The following is a 21,382-nucleotide window of genomic DNA, read 5'->3' as shown; positions in this document are numbered from 1 at the left end:
CTCTTCCTTTCCCTTTCCTCCTCCTCCTCCTCCTCCTCCTCCTCCTCCTCCTCCTCCTCCCAATCCTTCCTCCTCCTCCTCCTCCTCCTCCTCCTCCTCCTCCTCCTCCTCCTCCTCCTCTTCCTCTTCTTCCTTCTCCTCCTCCTCCTCCTCCTCGTCTTAAAATCTACTACTAGTGTCATTACTTCTATATACGTACTACTGTTATTATAATTACAAGCTAATTTTCTAATGGTCTTCGTCTATTCAGCTGTTTTATTTCTACCACATTTTGTCATTGTTGTTTGTGTTACTTCCCAGTTCCCAAATTTTATGAGTTAGATAACGCTATTAAGACAGAAAAGAAATAAACGAAAAGAAACTGTAGACTGAACGGATAAAGGCGACACAGAAACTGACGAAACATGATAAAACATTAAAAACAAAATCTATATAATTTACATATCTACTGAATTATCATTAGCATTTTTTTTCATTTTGATGTACTTTATTATTTTTATTTACATCCATGCTTCGATACACTAATTAATCTCTCTCTTTAGAAAAAAATATGAATGTATTTTGAAAACAAGCAAGCAAACACGACTGCTCACCAATGTATGACTGCTTGTTGCGCCTTCCCTCTATCCACACACACACACACACACACACACACACACACACACACACACACACACACACACACACACACACACACACACACACACACACACACACACACACACACACACACACACACACACACACACACACACACACACACACACACACACACACACACACACACACACACACACACACAAGCGATAAAAAGACTAACCTTTTATACAGAATCTGGACACCTCTGCTACGGTTTCCTTGCTCAGTAATAGTCGTGTAAAAACTAGTCCAGGTAAAGCAAGGTGGACGGAACCACAGAGGAGAGGGAGCGGCTCACCTGAGTGTTCCTGAGAAGGTGCATTACTATATAGGAGACGGCAAATCAGGCAACAATCTGTGTGGCTACGATATTGTGTGGTTTTGTGGTTAGTTTCCGTTTAGGTTACTAAATTAGGAATCTTAAGGTTCCTAATTGAACTTAGTGAGTTTGGTGTGTATTCTAATTTTGGTGTATTAATTAACGATTGCATTGAACTTCCAGGTGAGAAGAGGTATAGCTGAAAATGTGGGCAGCTTGCACGACACATCGCTATCCGTCGAGACGCCCTCTGGTGGCGGACGCGGAGGGGCGGGCGAGGCGAGTGGCGATCAGGTGAACAGACTGCAGAAGGCTGACCCGGGCGAGGACAGCAATGGCGAGGTAAGATATGGACACAACCCTCAAACCCCACCATCTCTCTCTCTCTCTCTCTCTCTCTCTCTCTCTCTCTCTCTCTCTCTCTCTCTCTCTCTCTCTCTCTCTCTCTCTCTCTCTCTCTCTCTCTCTCTCTCTCTCTCTCTCTCTCTCTCTCTATATATATATATATATATATATATATATATATATATATATATATATATATATATATATATATATATATATATATATATATATATATATATATATATATATATATATATATATATATATATATATATATATATATATATATGCATTAAAAGTTGTTTCCTGAATGCTTTTTAAGGAATATTCTAACTGTTCCAGAAAATAAGTGAAAATTGATAAGACATTGTTACCGACTATCAACAAAAAATAATAACCAAAAAAAATGGAATAATGGTTTCATGCAATTGAGGTATTTCCTGGCAGAAGACTATGAGGTTGCTAAAAAGAAAAAAGAAGAAATACTGTCTCTTCCTTTCTCGTAGTCATTAAGATTCACTATACTCACACCTGTCATATCCTTCAACAGCTTGCGGCGGCCTTACTGCCCAAACCAGAAGCCCTGCAGGGATCCCTCAGCACCCGTCCAGCCGGTCAGGCCACTCCCAGGGGCGCCCACCAAACGCTCCATGGACAGAGTTTCGGCAGGACCACGCCCTCTTGTGCTCTCTGTTCCAGGGAGCGGAATCTGTGCAGAATCATTTCAGGTGAGCAGATCGTGGATGATGATTCTAGTGATTATTTATTTTTCACGAATGGCTAAAATACCCTGGTAAACCTGCTTAGTCATCCATGTGGCATATGTAAGTAGTTGCTAATCGTTTTAAATTATAGGATATAGAAAAGAAAGCATTTAATATTAGAACTATACATATAAGATCTAAATCATTTTCAAGATTTCTTATTATTTTTTTTTTTTTTAACAACCTCTCCTGTGTTTTCCCTGTACAGGCATCTTCACCCGCTCTCCACTGCCCTACGGCTACTCCCTGGTGACCCCTGTGCCTGCAGGAGTGTGTAACCTCACCATCACTGAGATGAAGCCTTCCAAAAACTACTTCGGTGAGAGAGAGAGAGAGAGAGAGAGAGAGAGAGAGAGAGAGAGAGAGAGAGAGAGAGAGAGAGAGAGTGAGTGTGTGTGTTCGTTGGAGGGATGAGGGGGATAGCGGAATATCTGTTGTTTTTATACCACCATAGCCTCACGTCACACCTCGCCCACCAGTAGCCTACGCCTGCGGTATAAAGACAGGTTATGATCAGCGCCACTTTTCTCCCCCAGCATTGCGACGTTCTGACGGGACGTACATACTGAACGGAAACTGGGACATCAAAACAGCCGGCGAGTATGAGGCGGGTGGTACCACCTTCATCTACACACCAGGCAGCGAGGAGCACGGCGAGCGGCTCTCAGCACCAGGCCCGCTAAGGGAACCTGTTGATTTTATGGTGAGACGTGTGATGCGTACATGTCTACAGCAGTTGTCGCTTTAAGATCCGTTTTCTTTTACAGGGTGAGGAAAGACTTAAATTGAAAGGATAACTTTTTTAGTTGATGAACAAACGTGTTTAATGAGAAATAGAATTAATCATTATTTTTCTGGCCAACAGTTGATCTCACAGAGCCCCAACCCGGGCATCGAGTATGAGTACCGCGTGCCGCTGCCGGAATACGGCGGGAACCCGTCAGCAGTGGGCCTCCCTGGCGCAGCGAGACCCGGTGTAGGGAGCAGACCGGTGCCGGGAGTGCCAGTAGTGCCAGGAGTGTCAGGTCTGCCAGGACTGCCTGCCAGCAGCGTGGTACCCAGTCAAGGACAACGTCGACCCTTCCAGAGCAGCCCTAACCTGTCTTCCAGAACTCCCAGCTATGGCACCAGGAATCCTGGACAGGGGTCAGTGTTCCCATTCGGTAGTGGCGGTGGTGGGCGGCCCTTAGACACCTTCATGCCCCTGACGCCTGTGCTGCAGCCAGTGGTGGGGCCTTCCTCCGGATTTAACTCCAGCAGCATGTCGATATATCCCGCAATCCACACAGCAGCTTGGCCACGAGTCCTGCTGGCACACCGAGAAGGTGGCCGCCTTACCTCGGCGTACCCCAGGGCTCGCCAATGGATGCAGCTTCCAGAACTCCAGGCAGAATCCCTGGCGTGATTTCCCGCGGCCAGCCCATCACGCCGCTCACTCCCTCACGCACAGGGCCCATCCCTCGTCCCTGGAGGCCCGGCCTCAGCTCCCCAGAGAGGGGGCGTGCCTCGCCAGTCCCAGGGAGTCCATTTCTGCAGGGTCAGCCCTTCCCAAAGGGCACTGCAGGCAACACGGTGTCGTCCATAGGTGTAGGGAAAGGATTGCCGGGGCGTGAGAGGGAAGTGATTGTCAGCTCCGAGAACAGCGGCAGGGACGGAAGACTCCTGACATCCTCGAGGGACGGCGGGAGACAGACACTGTATAAGGCTACTAACCACCACAGGGTGCAGTCAGGCAAGGCCACCACCGCAGCGCCTGTGTCCACCCACAGAACCCGCCACCGACACGGCCTTCAAGGGACTCAAAGTAATTAATGCAAAATTACCGATTGTTGCACTTCTGCAGGTCACCGTCACTTCGTAGCGTCCAGGAATGTTGCCTTAACATCACATTGATCAGAATGTTTGAAGTAATATCTACTAAGATTATACGTGACATATTTCTAATATATTTACTCAATTTTTAGTCATAGATACCTACAGAGATGCAAAAACTTATATATTATTTTCTTTCCTCCCCACGCCTTGGTTTTCCCGTCACAGGCAGAACCAAAGTGCCAGGGAAGGCTTCACAGTTCCCCACTTTCGACCCTGATGTGCAGCTGACTCAACCCAAGGCTTCCGTGCAGCCCACTACTAATGCCACGGTAAGGCATGGCACGTAGCCTTAATGTTTATATGTCTCCAAATGTAACATCAGCAAATTGCAATTCTTATGTGTTTAGATTCAAACAAACACATTTATATATATTAACCCCTTCAGTACTAGGGTACATTTTTACCTTGAGTTTTGGGTATGCTTAGACGATTCTATCTACATTAGAAAAGGTCCATGAAGGTCAGAAGATTAATGGCCAGAATCTTCTCTATTGCAATCTCCACATAAGATTCTGAATCTGTATAAAATCATCAACTAGTAAGCAGAATGAATATGGAAACGCATCATAGTACTGAAAGGTTTAAGGCTCTCTCTCTCTCTCTCTCTCTCTCTCTCTCTCTCTCTCTCTCTCTCTCTCTCTCTCTCTCTCTCTCTCTCTCACACACACACACACACACACACACACACACACACACACACACACACACACACACACACACACACACACACACACATTTATATTCAAAGTTCAGACTACTAACCCCTCCTACTGTTACTTCAGGACTCCGCTACGGCCTCGAGAAGCAGAGGTGAAGGAGAAGGCCGTCACCGCCACCGCCACAAACAGAACGGAGCGAGGAGACCCGGCAAGAACAGGCGCAAGGACAGGACGCGTCTACGGGTGCAAAGAGGCAGGTTCCAGTGGGCTGAGAAGGGCCTTACTCCGTGCTCCAGACCCTGCGGTGGAGGTACTTATGCGTAAACCTCGCAATGCAGAAAGATAGGTCGATAATGTATACAGATAGTTATAGTTTTTTTTGTTTTTTTTTTAGCAAGATCCACAGATTACAATGAAATAAAAGTCAAGACACTAACTATACACCTGTGATCCACCTTCTCCTCCTTACTAGGCAACCAGACAGCGATCTTGTCATGTGAGAGGAAAAGGAACAAGAAGGTGGTAGCGGACCGTCGCTGTTCCCACCTACCACGTCCTGATGCTCGCTTCGTCCTGTGCAACCTGAACCCATGTCCTGCATCGTGAGTATAGGGCATGAGTGAACCATTGGGAGTCACTAAAATCACTTAAGCTTCTATGAGGGTTCAGGGTTGGGAAGGTGCAGGATGGAACGCTCATATGTGAAGGAATCTGTTTACTTCCTCTTTTTCCTTGAAGTTATGGTTAGGGTGGTTTTAAGACAGTGGAGAAAGACTGTAGCCTAACTTGACATGCTTCAGTGGGAGGTTATGTTGTTCTTGGTTTAGATTTAGTATTGAGTCTGATGTGGATAGTGATAATAAGTGTGGCGAAAGTGGCAGTAGTGGTTATTTTTGTAATGTAGAGGAAGAGAAGGAAGAAGAGCATCAAAATATCCCAGTTAGTTAACCTTTCTCTTTATCCTACCTTTTTTTATATCATGAGATGGCGATTATATCCTTCTCTTCCTTGGCCTGTCTTCTTAATACATAAAAAAGTTGAAACTCTGACTAGAATTAATAAGATTAGGGCACGATTCAGCCATGATCACAAGATGGACACCCGTTCAAATAAGAGATCTACATAATGCAACACCAAACACTCTATCTCTATTCAGTCGACACGTTAATCTCCCATCCAAAACATTCACTCATTCATTTCATTTCGACATCACTCGCTCTATCTCCGTTCAGTCGACACGCTAATCTCACTCGTCTAAAACATTCACTCATTCATTTAATTTCAACATCACTCGCTCTGCACTTCTTTCGGGAATTTAGGTGGGTGCCGGGCGAGTGGGGCCCGTGCAGCGTGACGTGTGGCATGGGGGTGCAGATTCGCCCCACAGTGTGTCAGCGTGTGGTTTCTCCTACCCTCACACTCACAGTTCCTGATGGGACCTGCCGTTCCCCGCCCACTGTCACCACCTCGCAGGTTTGATTTCCCGCAATGTTGTTTTGTTTTCTTTCTTTTTATTTTATTCTTTTACTTTGTGTGTGTGTGTGTGTGTGTGTGTGTGTGTGTGTGTGTGTGTGTGTGTGTGTGTGTGTGTGTGTGTGTGTGTGTGTGTGTGTGTGTGTGTGCGTGTGTGTGTGTGTTTGATGAAGATGGCTTTTAATATCGTTATTATTATCAACTTTTGTTTTGTTACTTTTTTTTTCTTCTTCTCAGTTTCTTCATGACCTCAAGGATACACTATCCCTTCACTTTTATCCCTCACCTTCTCTTTACTCAGATCATCTCTTATTTATGTATCGTTTCCCTGTTCAAGATATATTTATTTTTCTCAACTGCAACTCTTCAGTCTTCACAAATATAAGCTATACTCCTAATACTTCATTCTCCATTTATATTTCCCTACATGTAGAACTGAGAACCAATATCACATACTCGTACTAATCACTCACCTTCATCACCACCATGGGCAGGTGTGTGAGATGGGACCCTGCATGAGCACCAGCCCAACGTGGGAGACGGGACCGTGGACTAACTGTTCAGCGCCATGTGGTCTGGGTACCCGATCCAGGCAGGTGACGTGCATCGTGGAGGGCCTGGCTGTGGTTGATGACCGCTGTAGCCTCGGCGCTCGGCCCGTGAGGGAGGAGGTGTGTGACATGGGCTCTTGCGCCACCAACACCTGGTTCTTTTCTGCTTGGTCTGAACAGGTGAGTTTTGAGTCTAAACAGCCACAGTAGTTGATTTCTGTCACTACTGCTGTTTTCGTGTAGCTGCATAAATGAATTTCTTTTCTTTTTTTCTTTCTGCTGTTCCAGTTAAAGAGTCGCTACGACAGTTCAGACTTTTCCAGTGTGTTCGGTCATCTGAGAAATAAAAGGTTGTCAATGTTACTACGTAAAGTTGTAACACATATCTTAATTATATTTCACCCTTATCACCGCCATTAAAACCATGCTCCTGCAGTGCTCGGAGCCATGCGGGGCGGGTGTCCAGACAAGAAGAGTGCACTGCCTGGCAGGTGACACCCAGACGTCTTGCCCTGCATCGGAACGACCTGACGCCACCAGACCGTGTACAGGGCTGAGTGGCTGCGGCGGTCAGTGGTTTGTAGGTGAGTACTGTGCAATAGAGCGTAAAGGTATATAACTAGATGGAGAGATAGAGAGAACTAAATGGAAAGATAGAGAGAAATAGATGAAGAGATGGAAGGAATTAAATGGAGAGATTATCTTACTAGGATAACTTGAATTAAACCAAGAGACAAGAGAGATGAGCTCAACAGGTTCAGTGAGGTCTTAACTAAATGGAGAAATTAATTAAGAAACTTCACTAGGATGGTTTACAACACACATAGACGGACAGAACAGGAAAGAATTGGGTAAGGCCTTTTATCTTACAATGAGATCGTAGAAGGTGATGGCAACAGTCTGACAAGACGTTGAGGTAAGAGTGTTGAAAGAATTACTAGCACTCTGGACCAGCAGAGAAACAATGTGCCAGCGACAAGGAAGAATGAAAGCGTTGTCGACATAAAAAGACTAAATGAATCACTCAGTACATGATAAAGAAATGGTAAGCTTTAACTCACACGGGCCTCCATCTATCCTGCACACAATGAAGGCTCGTGGGGTGAATGCAGTGAGCCGTGCGGTGTTGGGCGGGAGACGCGGCCCGTGCTGTGCGTCCTCCACGTGCAGACGCGGTGGAAGGTGGTGGGCGACTCGCAATGCCATGGAACCGAGAGGCCTCAGGACAACAGGGAGTGCAACGTTCAGCCATGTTTGCCTGTTTGGTACACCTCAAGCTGGTCGCAGGTGTGTGTGTGTGTGTGTGTGTGTGTGTGTGTGTGTGTGTGTGTGTGTGTGTGTGTGTGGTAGTGCAGAGAAAAGTAGATATATAAATAGTACATTTGGAGAGAGAGAGAGAGAGAGAGAGAGAGAGAGAGAGAGAGAGAGAGAGAGAGAGAGAGAGAGAGAGAGAGAAACTGACTGACTCTGCATTTGACGATATAAAATCATTCTTGTATTGCATCAGAGAGAGAGAGAGAGAGAGAGAGAGAGAGAGAGAGAGAGAGATACACTCATACATACCAACACAAGCTTCCTTCCCTGGCAGTGTTCTACGTCATGTGGTGGTGGAATACAGCGGCGCGAGGTCACCTGTCTAGACCTGCACCTTCACGCCTCTCCTGACTGCGACAACGCCACCAAACCCGACGCCCGCCGCCCCTGCCACCTCCACGCCTGCTCTGATGATGCCCCGCGCCTCGTCCACGCCCCAGCAGCAGGTGAAGGCGTCCCAGGCAATCCGGAGTCCCCAGTAGCGTTCTTCTCCACTGAGGAAGACGAGGGCACAGAAGGAAGGCCTGAAAGTTAGCATTGTTTTTTTTTTGTTTTCACTGTGATGAAAATGGTTTTGTAATTTTTGAATGAACTGGTTTTTTTTTTCTTTTATTTTCTTTACTTTTGTCCGTTTTTTTTTCTTCTTTGTTTTCTCTCTGTGAATTAGTTTTCTCTATTTTTTTTTTTTTTTTATTTGGTGGGGGGGGGCGAAGGGCGCATGGAGGCGGGTGTTACCTTTTGTTCTCTTCTTTTCCCCAACGCTCTCTCTCTCTCTCTCTCTCTCTCTCTCTCTCTCTCTCTCTCTCTCTCTCTCTCTCTCTCTCTCTCTGTGTGTGTGTGTGTGTGTGTGTGTGTTCCCGCCTTCCCTCATTATACCCCCAATACCTTTCCTTGCAGCATCGCCGGGAACCTCAGGAGACTTCAGACACACGGGGGAGGCTGGCAGGGAGGCAACAGAAATGACACAGGCCGAGAGACATGAGGCGGAAAAGGAAAAGGAGGAGGAGGAGAATATAGATAATTTAAGGGCAGTAACGGTGGAGGAGGAAGAGGAGGAGGAGGAAGAAGAAGAAGAGGAAGAGGAGGAGGAGGAAGAAGAGGAAGACAACGAGTTAGTGGAGGAGACAGCTGAAGACAACCTCGGTAATCTTTCCGAAGGAGATGCACAAGGTGACGAGTCCTTTGCTGATGAAGGGGAAGAAGAAGAGGAAGAGGAAGAGGAACTGGTGCAGCGTGAGGAGGAGGAGCAGGAGCACGAAGAAGAGCAGAAGAGAAGGAAGAGGAAGAGGAAGAAGGAACGGAAGAAGGACAGGAGAGTGAAGGAGAGTGAAGGAGCATCGTCAGCTAGTAACAGTAATAGAAGGATAACTGCCGTCTCTCAGAAGCCATGTAAGTACAGCCTGTAATCTATTTTTTGAGGCAACACAACACCTCCTTACGATTTGTGACTGGCGGAGAAACGATAGCATTTTGTATAGTTTGCCCTTCCCTTGTCTGGTTTTCTCTCTTCAGTCTCTCATTCTCGTTTTCTTTTCCTTTTTCTTTCCTTATTCATCCGTTTAAGTCCTCTTTATTTATTCTTTTTTGTTTGTTTGTTTAGGACTAGCGTAATTAATCCTTGACTATATTTATTTTAGAATCTGGAGGAATTTTTCATTGTAAGTGTTGCTTTCTGTGCCGCTAATTGACCTAGCTATCCATTAGTCCAAAGCAAAAAAAGAAAAAAAAGGTTATACAGTCGCTCCCTTTACTCACACTTGTTCTTTTTTTTTTTCACAACGATCTTTACCTTCACCCATATACTAAACATTTCCCTTCAGATCTTATATATGTTCGTTTTCTGTCTCCCTTATACAGTTTCTCTCTAATCATTGCCTCCTATGCTCTCTATCCCTCAAGCTTTTCCACTCATCTTCCCACTCTTTCTTTTGCCTTACACTGCCTAATCATATGCTCTCTCGTCCTCCCTTTGTTCCGCCCTCCCCATAGCTTCCCTACACATATATGACTTGTCTTCACTCATCTCCTCTTTCTCATATGCTTGGACGTTCCTCTTTCCTTCATTGTGCCTAGTCATCAATACGGAGGTTCAGAAGAATGGAGAAAGATACGGGAAGATACGTATAGGTTGAAATAAGTAAGCATGTTTTAATTACTAGAAAGGCTGAAAGAATGCTGAATCTTAATCTTTTTTAGGTTTTTCACTTATGATTTCTCTCTTTCTCCTCCCAACAGTGTGCATTGACCGCATCAAGAACTGCCACCTGGTGTTCCGTGCTCGCCTCTGCCGCCTCAAGTACTACAACAAACTGTGCTGCAGAACTTGTACCTCCACCTGAGCTGTTGCTGCTGCTCCCACTACTGTTACCCCTACTGTTACTACTGTCGCCTGATTCACCACCTGTTATTACTGTCGCCTGATTTACCACCTCCAGCACCTTGGTGATACACACGCCACTACGATCACTACCATCACCATTGCTACAACAACAACAACTACTACTATTACTATTACTACTTGTGTTATCACCTCCACCAGAGTCAGCTTTCACTGGGAAGAACTGACGTCACCACCGCCGCTTCTATATGCGAAGTCTCTCTCTCTCTCTCTCTCTCTCTCTCTCTCTCTCTCTCTCTCTCTCTCTCTCTCTTAATAACCACTTGTAGTTAAGGAAAAGAGTTACTGTTGCTTGTCATTGAGGATGCATTACTTTTAACCCCGGATCACTCCCAAAAAGTTGTGTTTTTAAACCTACTTGTTATCCAGAGAGTAAAGCATGTGATTCCAATGTCTTATCTTATCTTGTTTATTATTTTCTATCATCTGCCAGACATCGTGTACAGCCACTGCAATGATGTAGTGTAGGTGGTGGTTTTTATCTAAATGAAAAATACGTGTATGAAATTTCTGGAATAGATGTCTTTAAGTATGTCAGTTAAAATTTATATCGATCTGAGAAATGAAATGAATAAACTTATGTACGTAGAGAGAGAGAGAGAGAGAGAGAGAGAGAGAGAGAGAGAGTGTTAGTTCGGTGATTCACGTGGTGGTTGAGCAATAAGGTACACTAAATGATTAAATAAACAGCTCAGGTGACGATGAGCACCGTGTACCGTGGCTGTGGAGGTGCCCATGGTACGGTGAGGTGCGGGAAGGTGACTGCAGAGGATACGGTGTAGTTCGGTGTTGATAGAAGTGTGTGTGTCTTAGAATTAATAGTTTCCGTCAAGCGAAGTGTCTCATCTTGTTCTCCTTTCTCGGTTCGTATCTTCTCGTGTAAGCGCTGCGGCAGTTGGTGTATTTCTATGTATTTGTTAGCAGATATTATACAGCAGTTGTTGTCTGTGTGTCCTATAGAAGTGTCTGGTATACATATATATAAAGTAAGTGGGTGGAGTACTGTACCTCTTCTTGATGGTTATACATATACATATATACATTATCACTGTTAATATAATTGCATCATTGTATTGATCTAAGTATACGTACTCATTTAGTCCTTTCCGGCAAGACACTGTTCTTTCACTCACCGCTTAGTTGCATTTCTCATTATCATGTTATTGTTTTCACATTTACATTCGCTACTTGTGTACCCCGCGGGTGCTCTTAAAGTTATGGTTATGTTGTAATGTGCAACTGTCTCCTGGGAGATAATATAGTTTAGCAATTAGTGTTTTCTGTAAGGTATGTATGTATGTATGTATGTATGTGTCATATTTCGTATGTGTCCTGAGTGTACTCCTTTATTCTTCGTGTGTGTGTGTGTGTGTGTGTGTGTGTGTGTGCATGACTCTTCCTGATTCCATTTATCTATTACTCTAGTTAGTTTACCTCAGTATATGACTTGTGCATTAGTTTACTTCTTGCGTATGTGCTGGAAAACTACTGCGAGAGTTCCCCTTAATCCCACCAATCACTCCTCCTTTAATCCTCTCCGATATTTTGTAGCAGGTGCGACGTTTAATACTCCCAACACTCTTTTGTTAATGGCCCAGTGTGTGTGTGTGTGTGTGTGTGTGTGTGTGTGTGTGTGTGTGTGTGTGTGTGTGTGTGTGTGCGTGTCGTGTACCGGACTTGTAAAGATGTGGCTTTATATTAGCGTTTTTCTTCTTAGTTTCCATTGTCCTTCACTTACAAGCAGATTTCATGTTTCACTTGTGATATCAAGATTCTTTTCTCTAACTTGACTTAACAAGGTACTTTCGTTATTGATTTGGTCAACTTTACGGAAACTTCATATATATATATATATATATATATATATATATATATATATATATATATATATATATATATATATATATATATATATATATATATATATATATATATATATATATATATATATATATATATATATATATATATATATATATATATATATATATATATATATATATATATATATATATATATATATATATATATATATAAATTCTTGTAGGCGACAAAATGAGTATATTTCTCTTTTCTTCAAGCTTGTATCTGTGGTCAGTGTCTTTCTTACATATAAAATAACTTAGTATAACCTAATAGAGTTTTACATAATATAACATCCCTTTTGTCACATAAGTGTACATATTTTCTTTCACTACCAATTTCTTTTTTTTCCAGTATACTTATTCTATGTCGTGTGTGTGTGTGTGTGTGTGTGTGTGTGTGTGTGTGTGTGTGTGTGTGTGTGTGTGTGTGTGTGTGTGTGTGTTAGTGGTTTATATTCTTATTTCTTTGTCTTGTTCAACTATTTTCGGATTCAAATAACTGTTTGTACTGTTTGTACGTTTGTTTGTGGTTCTTTATGTGCATTTTTGTGACTTGAAAGGTCGCGACCCATTTCCCTCAACAACTCCCCCTTCCTCAATCCCTCTCTCTCTCTCTCTCTCTCTCTCTCTCTCTCTCTCTCTCTCTCTCTCTCTCTCTCTCTCTCTAATACACCGAGGTCGTCTCAGCCTATTAGGTAATCAACTCACTTATCTCCTCACCTTATTCTTTAGTTATTTTGGTACACACACCTTGCTGCTTCCTCGTTCAGCATGTATAGCCAAGCCTCCCTTAGTTGGCAGCTGGTGAGCCCGCCAGAAATACATAGGAAAGTAATCAACTCACGAATTATACTCACCTGATCATTTGTCCTTCCCATTACGACACTAGTTTTTACGTAAGCATCCTGAATATTATCGTTGAAAAGCTCGTCAATGTGTTTCGTATTGCGGGTTGTATTCTCAAACATTTCAGCGTCTCATCCCGACAACTTTCCACATGTTCTAGTGGAGGGTTGTGAGTTTCCTAGGGTGCTTTCATGTTTTTAGTGCTAGTTCATGCCAGTTTAACTAAAAGGTTTGCATCATCAGTGGTAAACAAATTTTAATCTGAGTAAAATTTTGCATCATTTCCAGGAAAAAAATGGATAAAATAGTGAAAAATACTTAGAACCAGTATAAGCACATTTCCAGGCCTCTAGTGTCAGTTCACGTTAGTTTGACAACGGTCCATCATCATCAGTAGAAATAATGCTAGCTTGACAAATTCTACTTCTTGACAAATAACCTAAAATAACTAAAAGAAAATGCTCAGGAAAAAAAAAAAGTCTTTTCATCTATTTCATGTATTTAGTGCTGGTTCATGCTAGTCACGCCAAGAACTTTGCACCATTAGCGGAAAAACAACACCTGAAATAGTAAAGAGATATCCAGGAAAACTAAAACTTCCAGCAGACTTAACATCTTTGTTGTCTATGGTAGTAGTGTTTGAGGATAACGCCCGCTAGCGTGTAAGCCGCCTCGTCTTGTGGTTGTCTGTCTGTCCCTGTGCGTGTGCCATAACGTCTTGTATAAAGGTAATGATAATGGTGTTGAAGAAAAGTACACATGTCTGCTGTCAGTAAAGTAACTTATCACAAGGCGCCCCAAGTGGTTTTATTGTATTTCATAAGTTTCTCCTTCCCTTCGTCATAAGTAATGAAAAGTGTCGAATCTCTCTCTCTCTCTCTCTCTCTCTCTCTCTCTCTCTCTCTCTCTCTCTCTCTCTCTCTCTCTCTCTCTCTCTCTCTCTCTCTCTCGATATACATATTTGGTACTGTAGTATAATACTAGCTACAATCAAACAGACTCAGTTATTCTCTTCACTTCCCACGAACGATATTAGTCATGGATTACACAACCTTAATATTTCTTTTCCTAGTATACATCGGATGATGTTCGTACTGGTTAGTAAATTGTAGTGCAGTAAGAACAAATTATCTGACAAGAATCTAAAGGTTTGTTTTGGCTGTTTTGAATCATATTGATTCTCTTAAATACTTGCCACCACGCTCTAGGTCTCAAGAATGATGGAATTACACAATGTTGGTTAAATATTGCAAGAGTCAACCAGTTTTCTCAATTATTCACACCTTTCTCTGGCGTAGTGGATAATGTGGTGAGCGTGGGGATCGGGCAGACGTCCACGCGTAGGTTCGAATCCCACCACATACCGCTTTGAAGTTATGCCATTTATCGAGTGGTTTAAAGTTACCTACATGTAACCATGATACTCAGGTTCTAAATGGTTACACCAAAGATACGCTTGGGTAGTGATATGGGCCTTAATATCGGTGATCCTATAAATAAAATTGCCTGCGCCACTAATGGGCGGAAGCTGAACAGTGCTTCCCACATATACTTTTCAAGTATGCCTACAGGCGCTATGAGCCATAACATAAAAAAAAAACTCTGGAACTCCCTGCCTGCTTCTGTATTTCCATCTTCCTACGACTTGACTTCTTTTAAGAGGGAGGTTTCAAGACATTTGTCCCTGAATTTTGGATAACTCACTTGACTTTTATAGGAACTGGCAACCCAGTGGGCCTTTTTTTTCCATTTTTGTTGCCCTTAGCCAGTTGCCCCTCCTGCATAAAGAAAAACTCTCTTTATATGGTTACGCCATTATTAATTCTATACTGTAGAATGTGATATCACAGTAACATTTATGGTCATAAAGACAAACTTTTATTAAGCCTTGACAATTCTCCATGATAGGCTAACAGTCTGCGAGGGCAGTTATAATAACCACAACTTTTTTTTTTTTTTTGTCCTTCACTAACCACCTATGATAATCTATCGTTATAGAAATGCGTAGTAATGAGAATTTTATATTTATTTCACAATTAAATCACTTTCACGTATCAACCAACTGTATAAGCACATAAATGCAACGTTCTCTTATGAACAGGTATACGTAGACAGGTAGGAGCATACACACACCATCTAGCCATTACAGGGTGGAACAGTGTGACGGCACATCCTGATTAAACCTATTGGACTGTGGACAGGGAGATGTGAAAGAGGTCATGTCCTGCCATGTTGAGTTGTTAACTTGAGAGACAAGTGTTGCAGGTGTGAATTGATGACGTAATATTGCGTGGCGGAGGAGTAGGAAAGGGAAGGAAGGCAGAACGGCGAACAATGAAGCACTAATGAATCACTGAGGCCTGGAGTGATGCACAACGCCGGCTCGAATGACCTCAGCCTTGTGTGGGAGCCGCCCGCGTTTCACTTCCCTCTGTGGTTCGGGTAAGATATCAGTTAAGTTTGTCTGTTTTTTCGTGTGTTAGTAGTGGTTGATGGATTGGACGAGATGGATGTAATAGCAAGTGTCTGTGTGTTGTAGGCTGGCCAAAGCAGCAACGCTGACGACGATGGGAGACAAGCAGTGGTGGTTCTCCAAGGACGTGGTTGTGGCCGTGGCCATGGCCGGTAGGGTGAGGCGCCATACCAGCTGCAGTACAGAAGATAGTTTCCGGCGCGTTGTTAAAGAACTTTATGTATGGTGGAGGGCGTTAAAACAATGGTGCGTTGTTGGACGGTGGTGTTAAACAAGAGTAGCGTTGTTCTCATGTTCAGTACTAAAATATTGAAAGTGTTGGACAGCTTGATCTCATTGATCCCAGTGTAAAAATGTTGGTGTGCATTTTTTTTTTAAACTAGCATCTTAATGCATAAATTCGTGCGTAGGTTTTAAGTTGGACTCCTGGATTTTTACATTGCAACTAAAAGTGCTAACCAACAGCGGAACATACTTGCATGGTATAACCTAATTGATATTTGAGGTATCAGTTTTTTTCATCATCGTTTTTATTGGCCTTAGCCAATTTTCTTTTCATTCATTAAAAATATAGTGCAAAGTGTAATTAATTGCTAGCATATTGATTCTATATTTTAGCATTAAACTAAGTTTGAAATAATACGAAACCACCAAATTTCGCTAAGGGAGTAATTTCTTTGTCGAACTAAAGATTCATTATTAGCAATACACTTCCACAGTAGGTGAAACTTCGTAGCAGCGTAACAAGCGCATGTACGTACGTACTTCTAGTAGTATGATGTGGTGAATGTCGGGAGACCATACAGGCGTCAAGTATGTCCACTCATCCCCCTTTAATTAAACACGGTGCGGGCAATTACCCATGCGCAAGTGAAATGCAGCGCAGGCGGCCCTTAGTTTGCAAGCGGACCCTCGTCCGCACGTTGTTTTGCGGTACAGCGTCTATATAGCAGGTCTCCACACGTCGCGGGCACCACCATGACTCGTGCATTTCTCTTGAGAAAATTCATTCAATAGCTTATTAAATTTTAAGGCGATTGGTTGTACGTGACTGTCCCTTTGAACTTAATATGAAGGGTAGTTCTGGTAATTGTGCAAGAGGGACCAGCTCTGTGGGACAAATCACGATGCATGCTGAGCATGCATCACAGAATGCTGGAGAGAGGTGTGCATCAAGCTAAACCCGGACTTAGTTTATTAGAAGCAAATAAAAACAAATATGTACTCTTGTCCCTTTACTTTACGATAAATACATTATTTTAACTGAAACTTGAGGCGCGTGGATGGTTTACACCCTTGCTGTGATAATAGAAACGCGGAAGCGGGTGTGTTCATGCTTAGGGCGGAGGCGAGCATCGTCCGCGATTACCATGGTCTCCAAGTTATCTTTGCATGTTTTTTTTCTACTCTTGCGTTTTCCTAATCTGATAAAGCCAAAGGAGCGTATCTTTCTTCAAACACGTCCTGCTTCAAAGACTTAACATAAGAAGTTGGTAGGTAATGGCTTTAACCAATAGCGTCGTAGGTAAGCTTTGGTGTTTGGGAAGGTATATTTGACACTACATTGGTGTTACTATTGAGGAAAAGTGAATGATTGATAAATCTGTCTCTTGAATACGTGAGTGGAAAGTTTTCTGCCGTATATCAGAGGAAGGGTCGAAGTGTTGTCTGATGGATAGAGGTTGATATACGTAAAATGAATGAAGAAAAAAAGTTGTTCTGGTTACTTTTAATGTAAGTGTATAACATGGCATAACGACTTGTAATTTGTATATCGATGTATAATGTGTAAATAAGGCTTTTATGAACAAAGGTCCAGTAACAGTTGTTGACTGCAGATTTAAACACGAAAGGCTTACCTTGTAGTGTATAATTATGAGCCTCTCATGCTTGGATGTAGGAGTTGACAATGTGTAGGTGTATTGTCAAAGGTTTGGTTTCGGTTACTGAATAACGTATGATGGAAAAAACAATCCACGTGGTTTTGGTGTTGTGCTCTATATTTCTCTTAACACCTACCTCATTGTATTAAAGATTTAACGCAGTATATTTTATTCGGTTACTATATCATGACTTGCTCTATTTTTTTATTATGTGCTGTATTTTTACTACTAACACTTTACCTTTTGCTGCTAAGATCTTTATATTACTTGTTACCGTAACTTTTTACTCAATAGAACCATTGTATGGGGCAACTCATCTTCCGGGATAACATGGTCGTTTACCGAAGCCAGAGTGGTTGAACGACAATCCCTTTGCATCCACTAGTGACTAGAGCGTGCTGTGGCTGCGTCTTGTGAAGGTGGAGAGCAACTGATGTTCGGAATCAACTTCAGTAATGGCTGTTGGGAGTTCAAATGCTTTTGTGGTAAGTGTTTATGTGGTCTTTCCAACAATCCAATTAAGATTATAATGTCCTACTCTTGATGCAATCTGCAGTAAGTATCATAAGAGAATATTATGCATAAGCTTGTTAGCGCTACCACCCAGTAGGTAGAAACCCCTAAGAAGAGATACTTTTGACGGTAGTCAGAGTTGATGTGCAATTTTGGTCCTTATATTATAGAATAGGTATTAGAATCAACACAAATAATTACTGTGTATAAAAGGACATGGAGATAAAAAGGTGTGTAAGAGGCTGACTTTTAAAAGATGATCTGATAGTTCTTCTTGTAAGAATGAATTAAAAGGTGACAAGAATAAAACTCTGGAATAGTCATCGGCATAGAACGAGAAATAATAAGTTTCACTCTGAATAGAATGAGAAATAATGGGTTAAGTTTGAAGAGGTTGTATTAGTGTTTTGTTAAGCCTATGAAGTTGTTCTCGTTATCTATGTCCATAGTGTATATGTCCTGTCTCAGGGCGAAGTGTTAGGTAGTTGGTATTTAAACAGTTTTTTTATAGTTTATCACAGATGCTGCCATTACTGAACGCAGAAAGAAACCAGTGCATCCTGCCAACATTCCATCCTGGCTCGTATGTTGGACTGGGAGACTAGATGCCATCCTCTGCCTCGCTTCACCTTCCAGGGAGGGACAGACTTCTGCCTCACTCTTCACTCTGCCCTGCCAATACACGCTGCCATGCTCTGGTATGTTATTCCTTCCTTAGCCTGTGAATATACCTGCCTAACGTGCCACTACTGTGTATAGTAAATTATAATCATTATTTTGCTTGTTGTATACTTGATATCAAATAGAAAAATATTATGCATATAAATATGGTTTGTCTTCATAACCTAAAGATTTAAAGAGGTGAAAGTAACTTCTATATAATAAATACAATGTATATGATATGTCTACTGAAGTCTCCCTTGCACTTTTAAACTACAGTAACGGATAATAGAAAGTGTAAAAATTAACACATCAGTGAAGTATTAGGTATTTTTATCTATTGTTTAACTTATCTGAATTATACAGGAGCCACCATACATAAATCCTGCTGTATTAACAACCACCAGCTTGTTACTATTATATTTCGACTTGCAAAAATGAACATATGAATAAACAAATAATGTTTTACCAACCAATCAACAGTTACCACATTATATGATCCGATCATGTATAGCTGTTACGATCATCAACATTATCTGCCTGGGGTGAGAAGATCGGCTGGGAAGTGTAGCAAGGATGAGAGCGTGGAAGAGCGTGGCGGTGGTGTGGCTCGAGTCAAGAAATACTTACAAAAGGATTATGGTAATGGATGAAGGTAAGTTATGCTTGATTTGTTAATTGTATTTAAACTTTCCCTTATAATTCGTTATCTAGGTATAAATAGGAGTGTTAATGGTTCTATTGTTATTAACGACGTAAGAACATTAGAAGCAAATCAAGGAACGGTCTTAATCTCCGAATTTTCTCGCAAGTGCCAGTATATGTGGTCTTGTGTGTGAGAATATTCCTTCTATCCCCATTCGCGGGGCAGACATGAAGTGTGGTGTGTGGATAGCCAGCAAAATGCGTTTGGAGGAGTGGATGCTGTTTCTTCTTGAAAGTGTGCTGGTATGTAACTTATGTTGAAGGTTATAAGTGAGCTGGTATGTAACTTATGTTGAAAGTTATAAGTGAAAATTTAGTGGTTTGATATAATTTAACTTACAAGTGAACCTGCAATGATTTGCCAAGTCCCATAAACTACTTGTAAGTTACATGTCCATTGTTATTCACCTAAACTAACGCTACTACTCTTGCATTAGATAGAAAACATATCATTGGTCATGATGAAGTTTGTATTTCAAACAGTGCACAGTAGTTGAAGCTCATAGTGCAGTTAATATTAAGACGAGGCATGCAGTTCTACTTATTTTCTTTACTCCCAACAAACTTGGAGATCTGGTGAGAAATTGAGTTTTCGTAAGGGGAAAGCTAAACTACGACCAAATATCACCTCTACCACCTAAGAGTAGTGGCAAGCTATTGTTGATATTCTTATGAGGGGCGTTATCTTTGGTACTGCAGAAAAATCTCCCCAAATCTGTAATTTGATAAATATCAGTTTTAGTGTAGTTTTGTTCTTCTAGTTAATGAATTGCTTCTTTTTATAGATTATGTTGTGTCGAAGTGGCTTACAATATGAAGAAACGCCACCAGGAGTTACTCCGACAAGCCCAAGATTCGCATCTGTGAGTTTAGCATGTCAACAACAACTGTGATGGCCAATGAAAGTGTACACAATCTGTAATTACTATTAATCACTTACTTGACCATTAAAGTTGTTGAATGTGTAAAATAGTAAATATGAGATTAAAGTAGATAAGCTATTAAGTTATTTTACTGCTAATATAGTTCATAGTGTTAATACATTGGTCAAGGAAATGACTTCATATGGTGCTGCAATATTTGGTTGGTAAGTGATAGTTTTAGGACACAGGAGATGGTGGTGGTTTGCTTTGACAATATTTCACGATCTTAGAGCAAATGTATCTATTATAAGTAAACATTTTATTAACAGGAGTATACTAACTTTAACAGTCCTGTAGAGAGTTACTTTGCTGCAATGGATTTCATATTGGCGTCAAAAAAAGTTATCTAATTTTGACAAGACTTCAGGTTCCTTAATACAAAAAATTTTGAACAAAGTCTTGTGAACCATGCATTTTGTTCGATTTAAGAACTAGTGAGAAATCAAGGGACTTTTTAAAATTTCTTGAGAAGTTTAAAGGTTTCAGGTTACTTCATGAAATTGGATAGAATTGGTTTTTGTTAAGAGTGAGAATCGTATGACCTGTTCAAGTTCAAAACATTGAAATGAGACAGTCACTTGTTTCTGATCAGGAAGCAAAGCATTGTTGTTCTGTCCTGTCATGAACTGTTTGTTGTTAATGATGAGTGGATGAACATCTCCCACGAGTCGCTTATCACTTTTCAAGAATTTCAACAATAACATTCTGAACCAGAAAAGGTCTTACAGGATGATATCATTTCATGGAACCACAGTGAGCATTTCTTATTGGAAGATCATAAGCTTGCTACTTGCTCCTAAATGGAAAATCTAACCTGTGTGAAAGATTAAAGACTAAGTAAGCTGCTCAAGCAATGGGATAGAAGTGTGGCACCAAGCATTAAATTTTACACAACACTGTATAGACAAAGCGCCTCATGGAACTGTTTATATTGCAGTATATGTGTATCGGGCGCTTAAAAGTTACTTGATGAAATAGTTCAGGTAATCTTCATCTTAGATATTTATTTCTAAATATTGTCCTGCTTGACTTGCAAGGTATGTAAGCCGAGTGGTTTACCTGCGTATGCCCACTGAGTATCGTGCTTGCTTTCTTTGCAAGGCATAATACTCAACTAGCAGTTCGCGGAAGCCAAATATTGATAACTGTGAAAACTCGTCTATTTGGGCTGCATGGT

General features: G+C 41.7%; 2 protein-coding genes across 10 annotated transcripts in view; both read left to right on the top strand.

Moving 5' to 3' along the window:
- LOC123516703 overlaps positions 1-12,240 on the top strand; it is a 173,039-nt gene extending 160,799 nt beyond the window's left edge. Inside the window, 16 exon segments of the mRNA XM_045276305.1 lie at positions 1,142-1,300; positions 1,854-2,031; positions 2,276-2,386; positions 2,604-2,770; positions 2,933-3,463; positions 3,466-3,871; positions 4,108-4,211; positions 4,725-4,911; positions 5,074-5,203; positions 5,921-6,074; positions 6,569-6,805; positions 7,062-7,209; positions 7,719-7,912; positions 8,214-8,469; positions 8,837-9,328; positions 10,175-12,240. Of these exon segments, the coding sequence (XP_045132240.1) occupies positions 1,142-1,300; positions 1,854-2,031; positions 2,276-2,386; positions 2,604-2,770; positions 2,933-3,463; positions 3,466-3,871; positions 4,108-4,211; positions 4,725-4,911; positions 5,074-5,203; positions 5,921-6,074; positions 6,569-6,805; positions 7,062-7,209; positions 7,719-7,912; positions 8,214-8,469; positions 8,837-9,328; positions 10,175-10,278 (3,558 nt within the window). The 3' untranslated portion in view covers positions 10,279-12,240.
- Positions 12,241-15,190: 2,950 nt separating this feature from the next.
- LOC123516788 lies at positions 15,191-21,382 on the top strand. Of its 9 annotated transcripts, none has more exons than XM_045276450.1 (7): positions 15,191-15,490; positions 15,588-15,678; positions 17,699-17,889; positions 18,429-18,615; positions 19,131-19,232; positions 19,449-19,525; positions 20,068-21,382. In XM_045276450.1, exons 3-7 carry the CDS (start codon positions 17,860-17,862, stop codon positions 20,173-20,175), a joined length of 504 nt encoding a protein of 167 aa, XP_045132385.1. In that variant the 5' UTR covers positions 15,191-15,490; positions 15,588-15,678; positions 17,699-17,859; the 3' UTR covers positions 20,176-21,382. The 9 variants fall into 9 exon arrangements, 6 of the variants coding, with proteins under 6 accessions (XP_045132385.1, XP_045132386.1, XP_045132384.1 ...); XM_045276451.1 differs by having other exon boundaries at positions 15,191-15,501; XM_045276449.1 differs by having other exon boundaries at positions 15,193-15,501; positions 15,588-15,767.

The sequence above is a fragment of the Portunus trituberculatus genome, chromosome 41 (assembly GCF_017591435.1).
Source record: "Portunus trituberculatus isolate SZX2019 chromosome 41, ASM1759143v1, whole genome shotgun sequence".
Classification (NCBI taxonomy): Eukaryota; Metazoa; Arthropoda; class Malacostraca; order Decapoda; family Portunidae; genus Portunus; species Portunus trituberculatus.
This window is presented reverse-complemented; position numbering and strand designations above follow the sequence as displayed.

Coding starts and splice junctions, on each gene's coding strand:
- LOC123516788 (XM_045276450.1), top strand. CDS start 17,860: ATGGCTGTTGGGAGTTCAAATGCTTTTGTG. Junction 18,616..19,130: donor ATACACGCTGCCATGCTCTG/GTATGTTATTCC, acceptor TGGGGTGAGAAG/ATCGGCTGGGAAGTGTAGCA. Junction 19,233..19,448: donor GATTATGGTAATGGATGAAG/GTAAGTTATGCT, acceptor TTCGCGGGGCAG/ACATGAAGTGTGGTGTGTGG.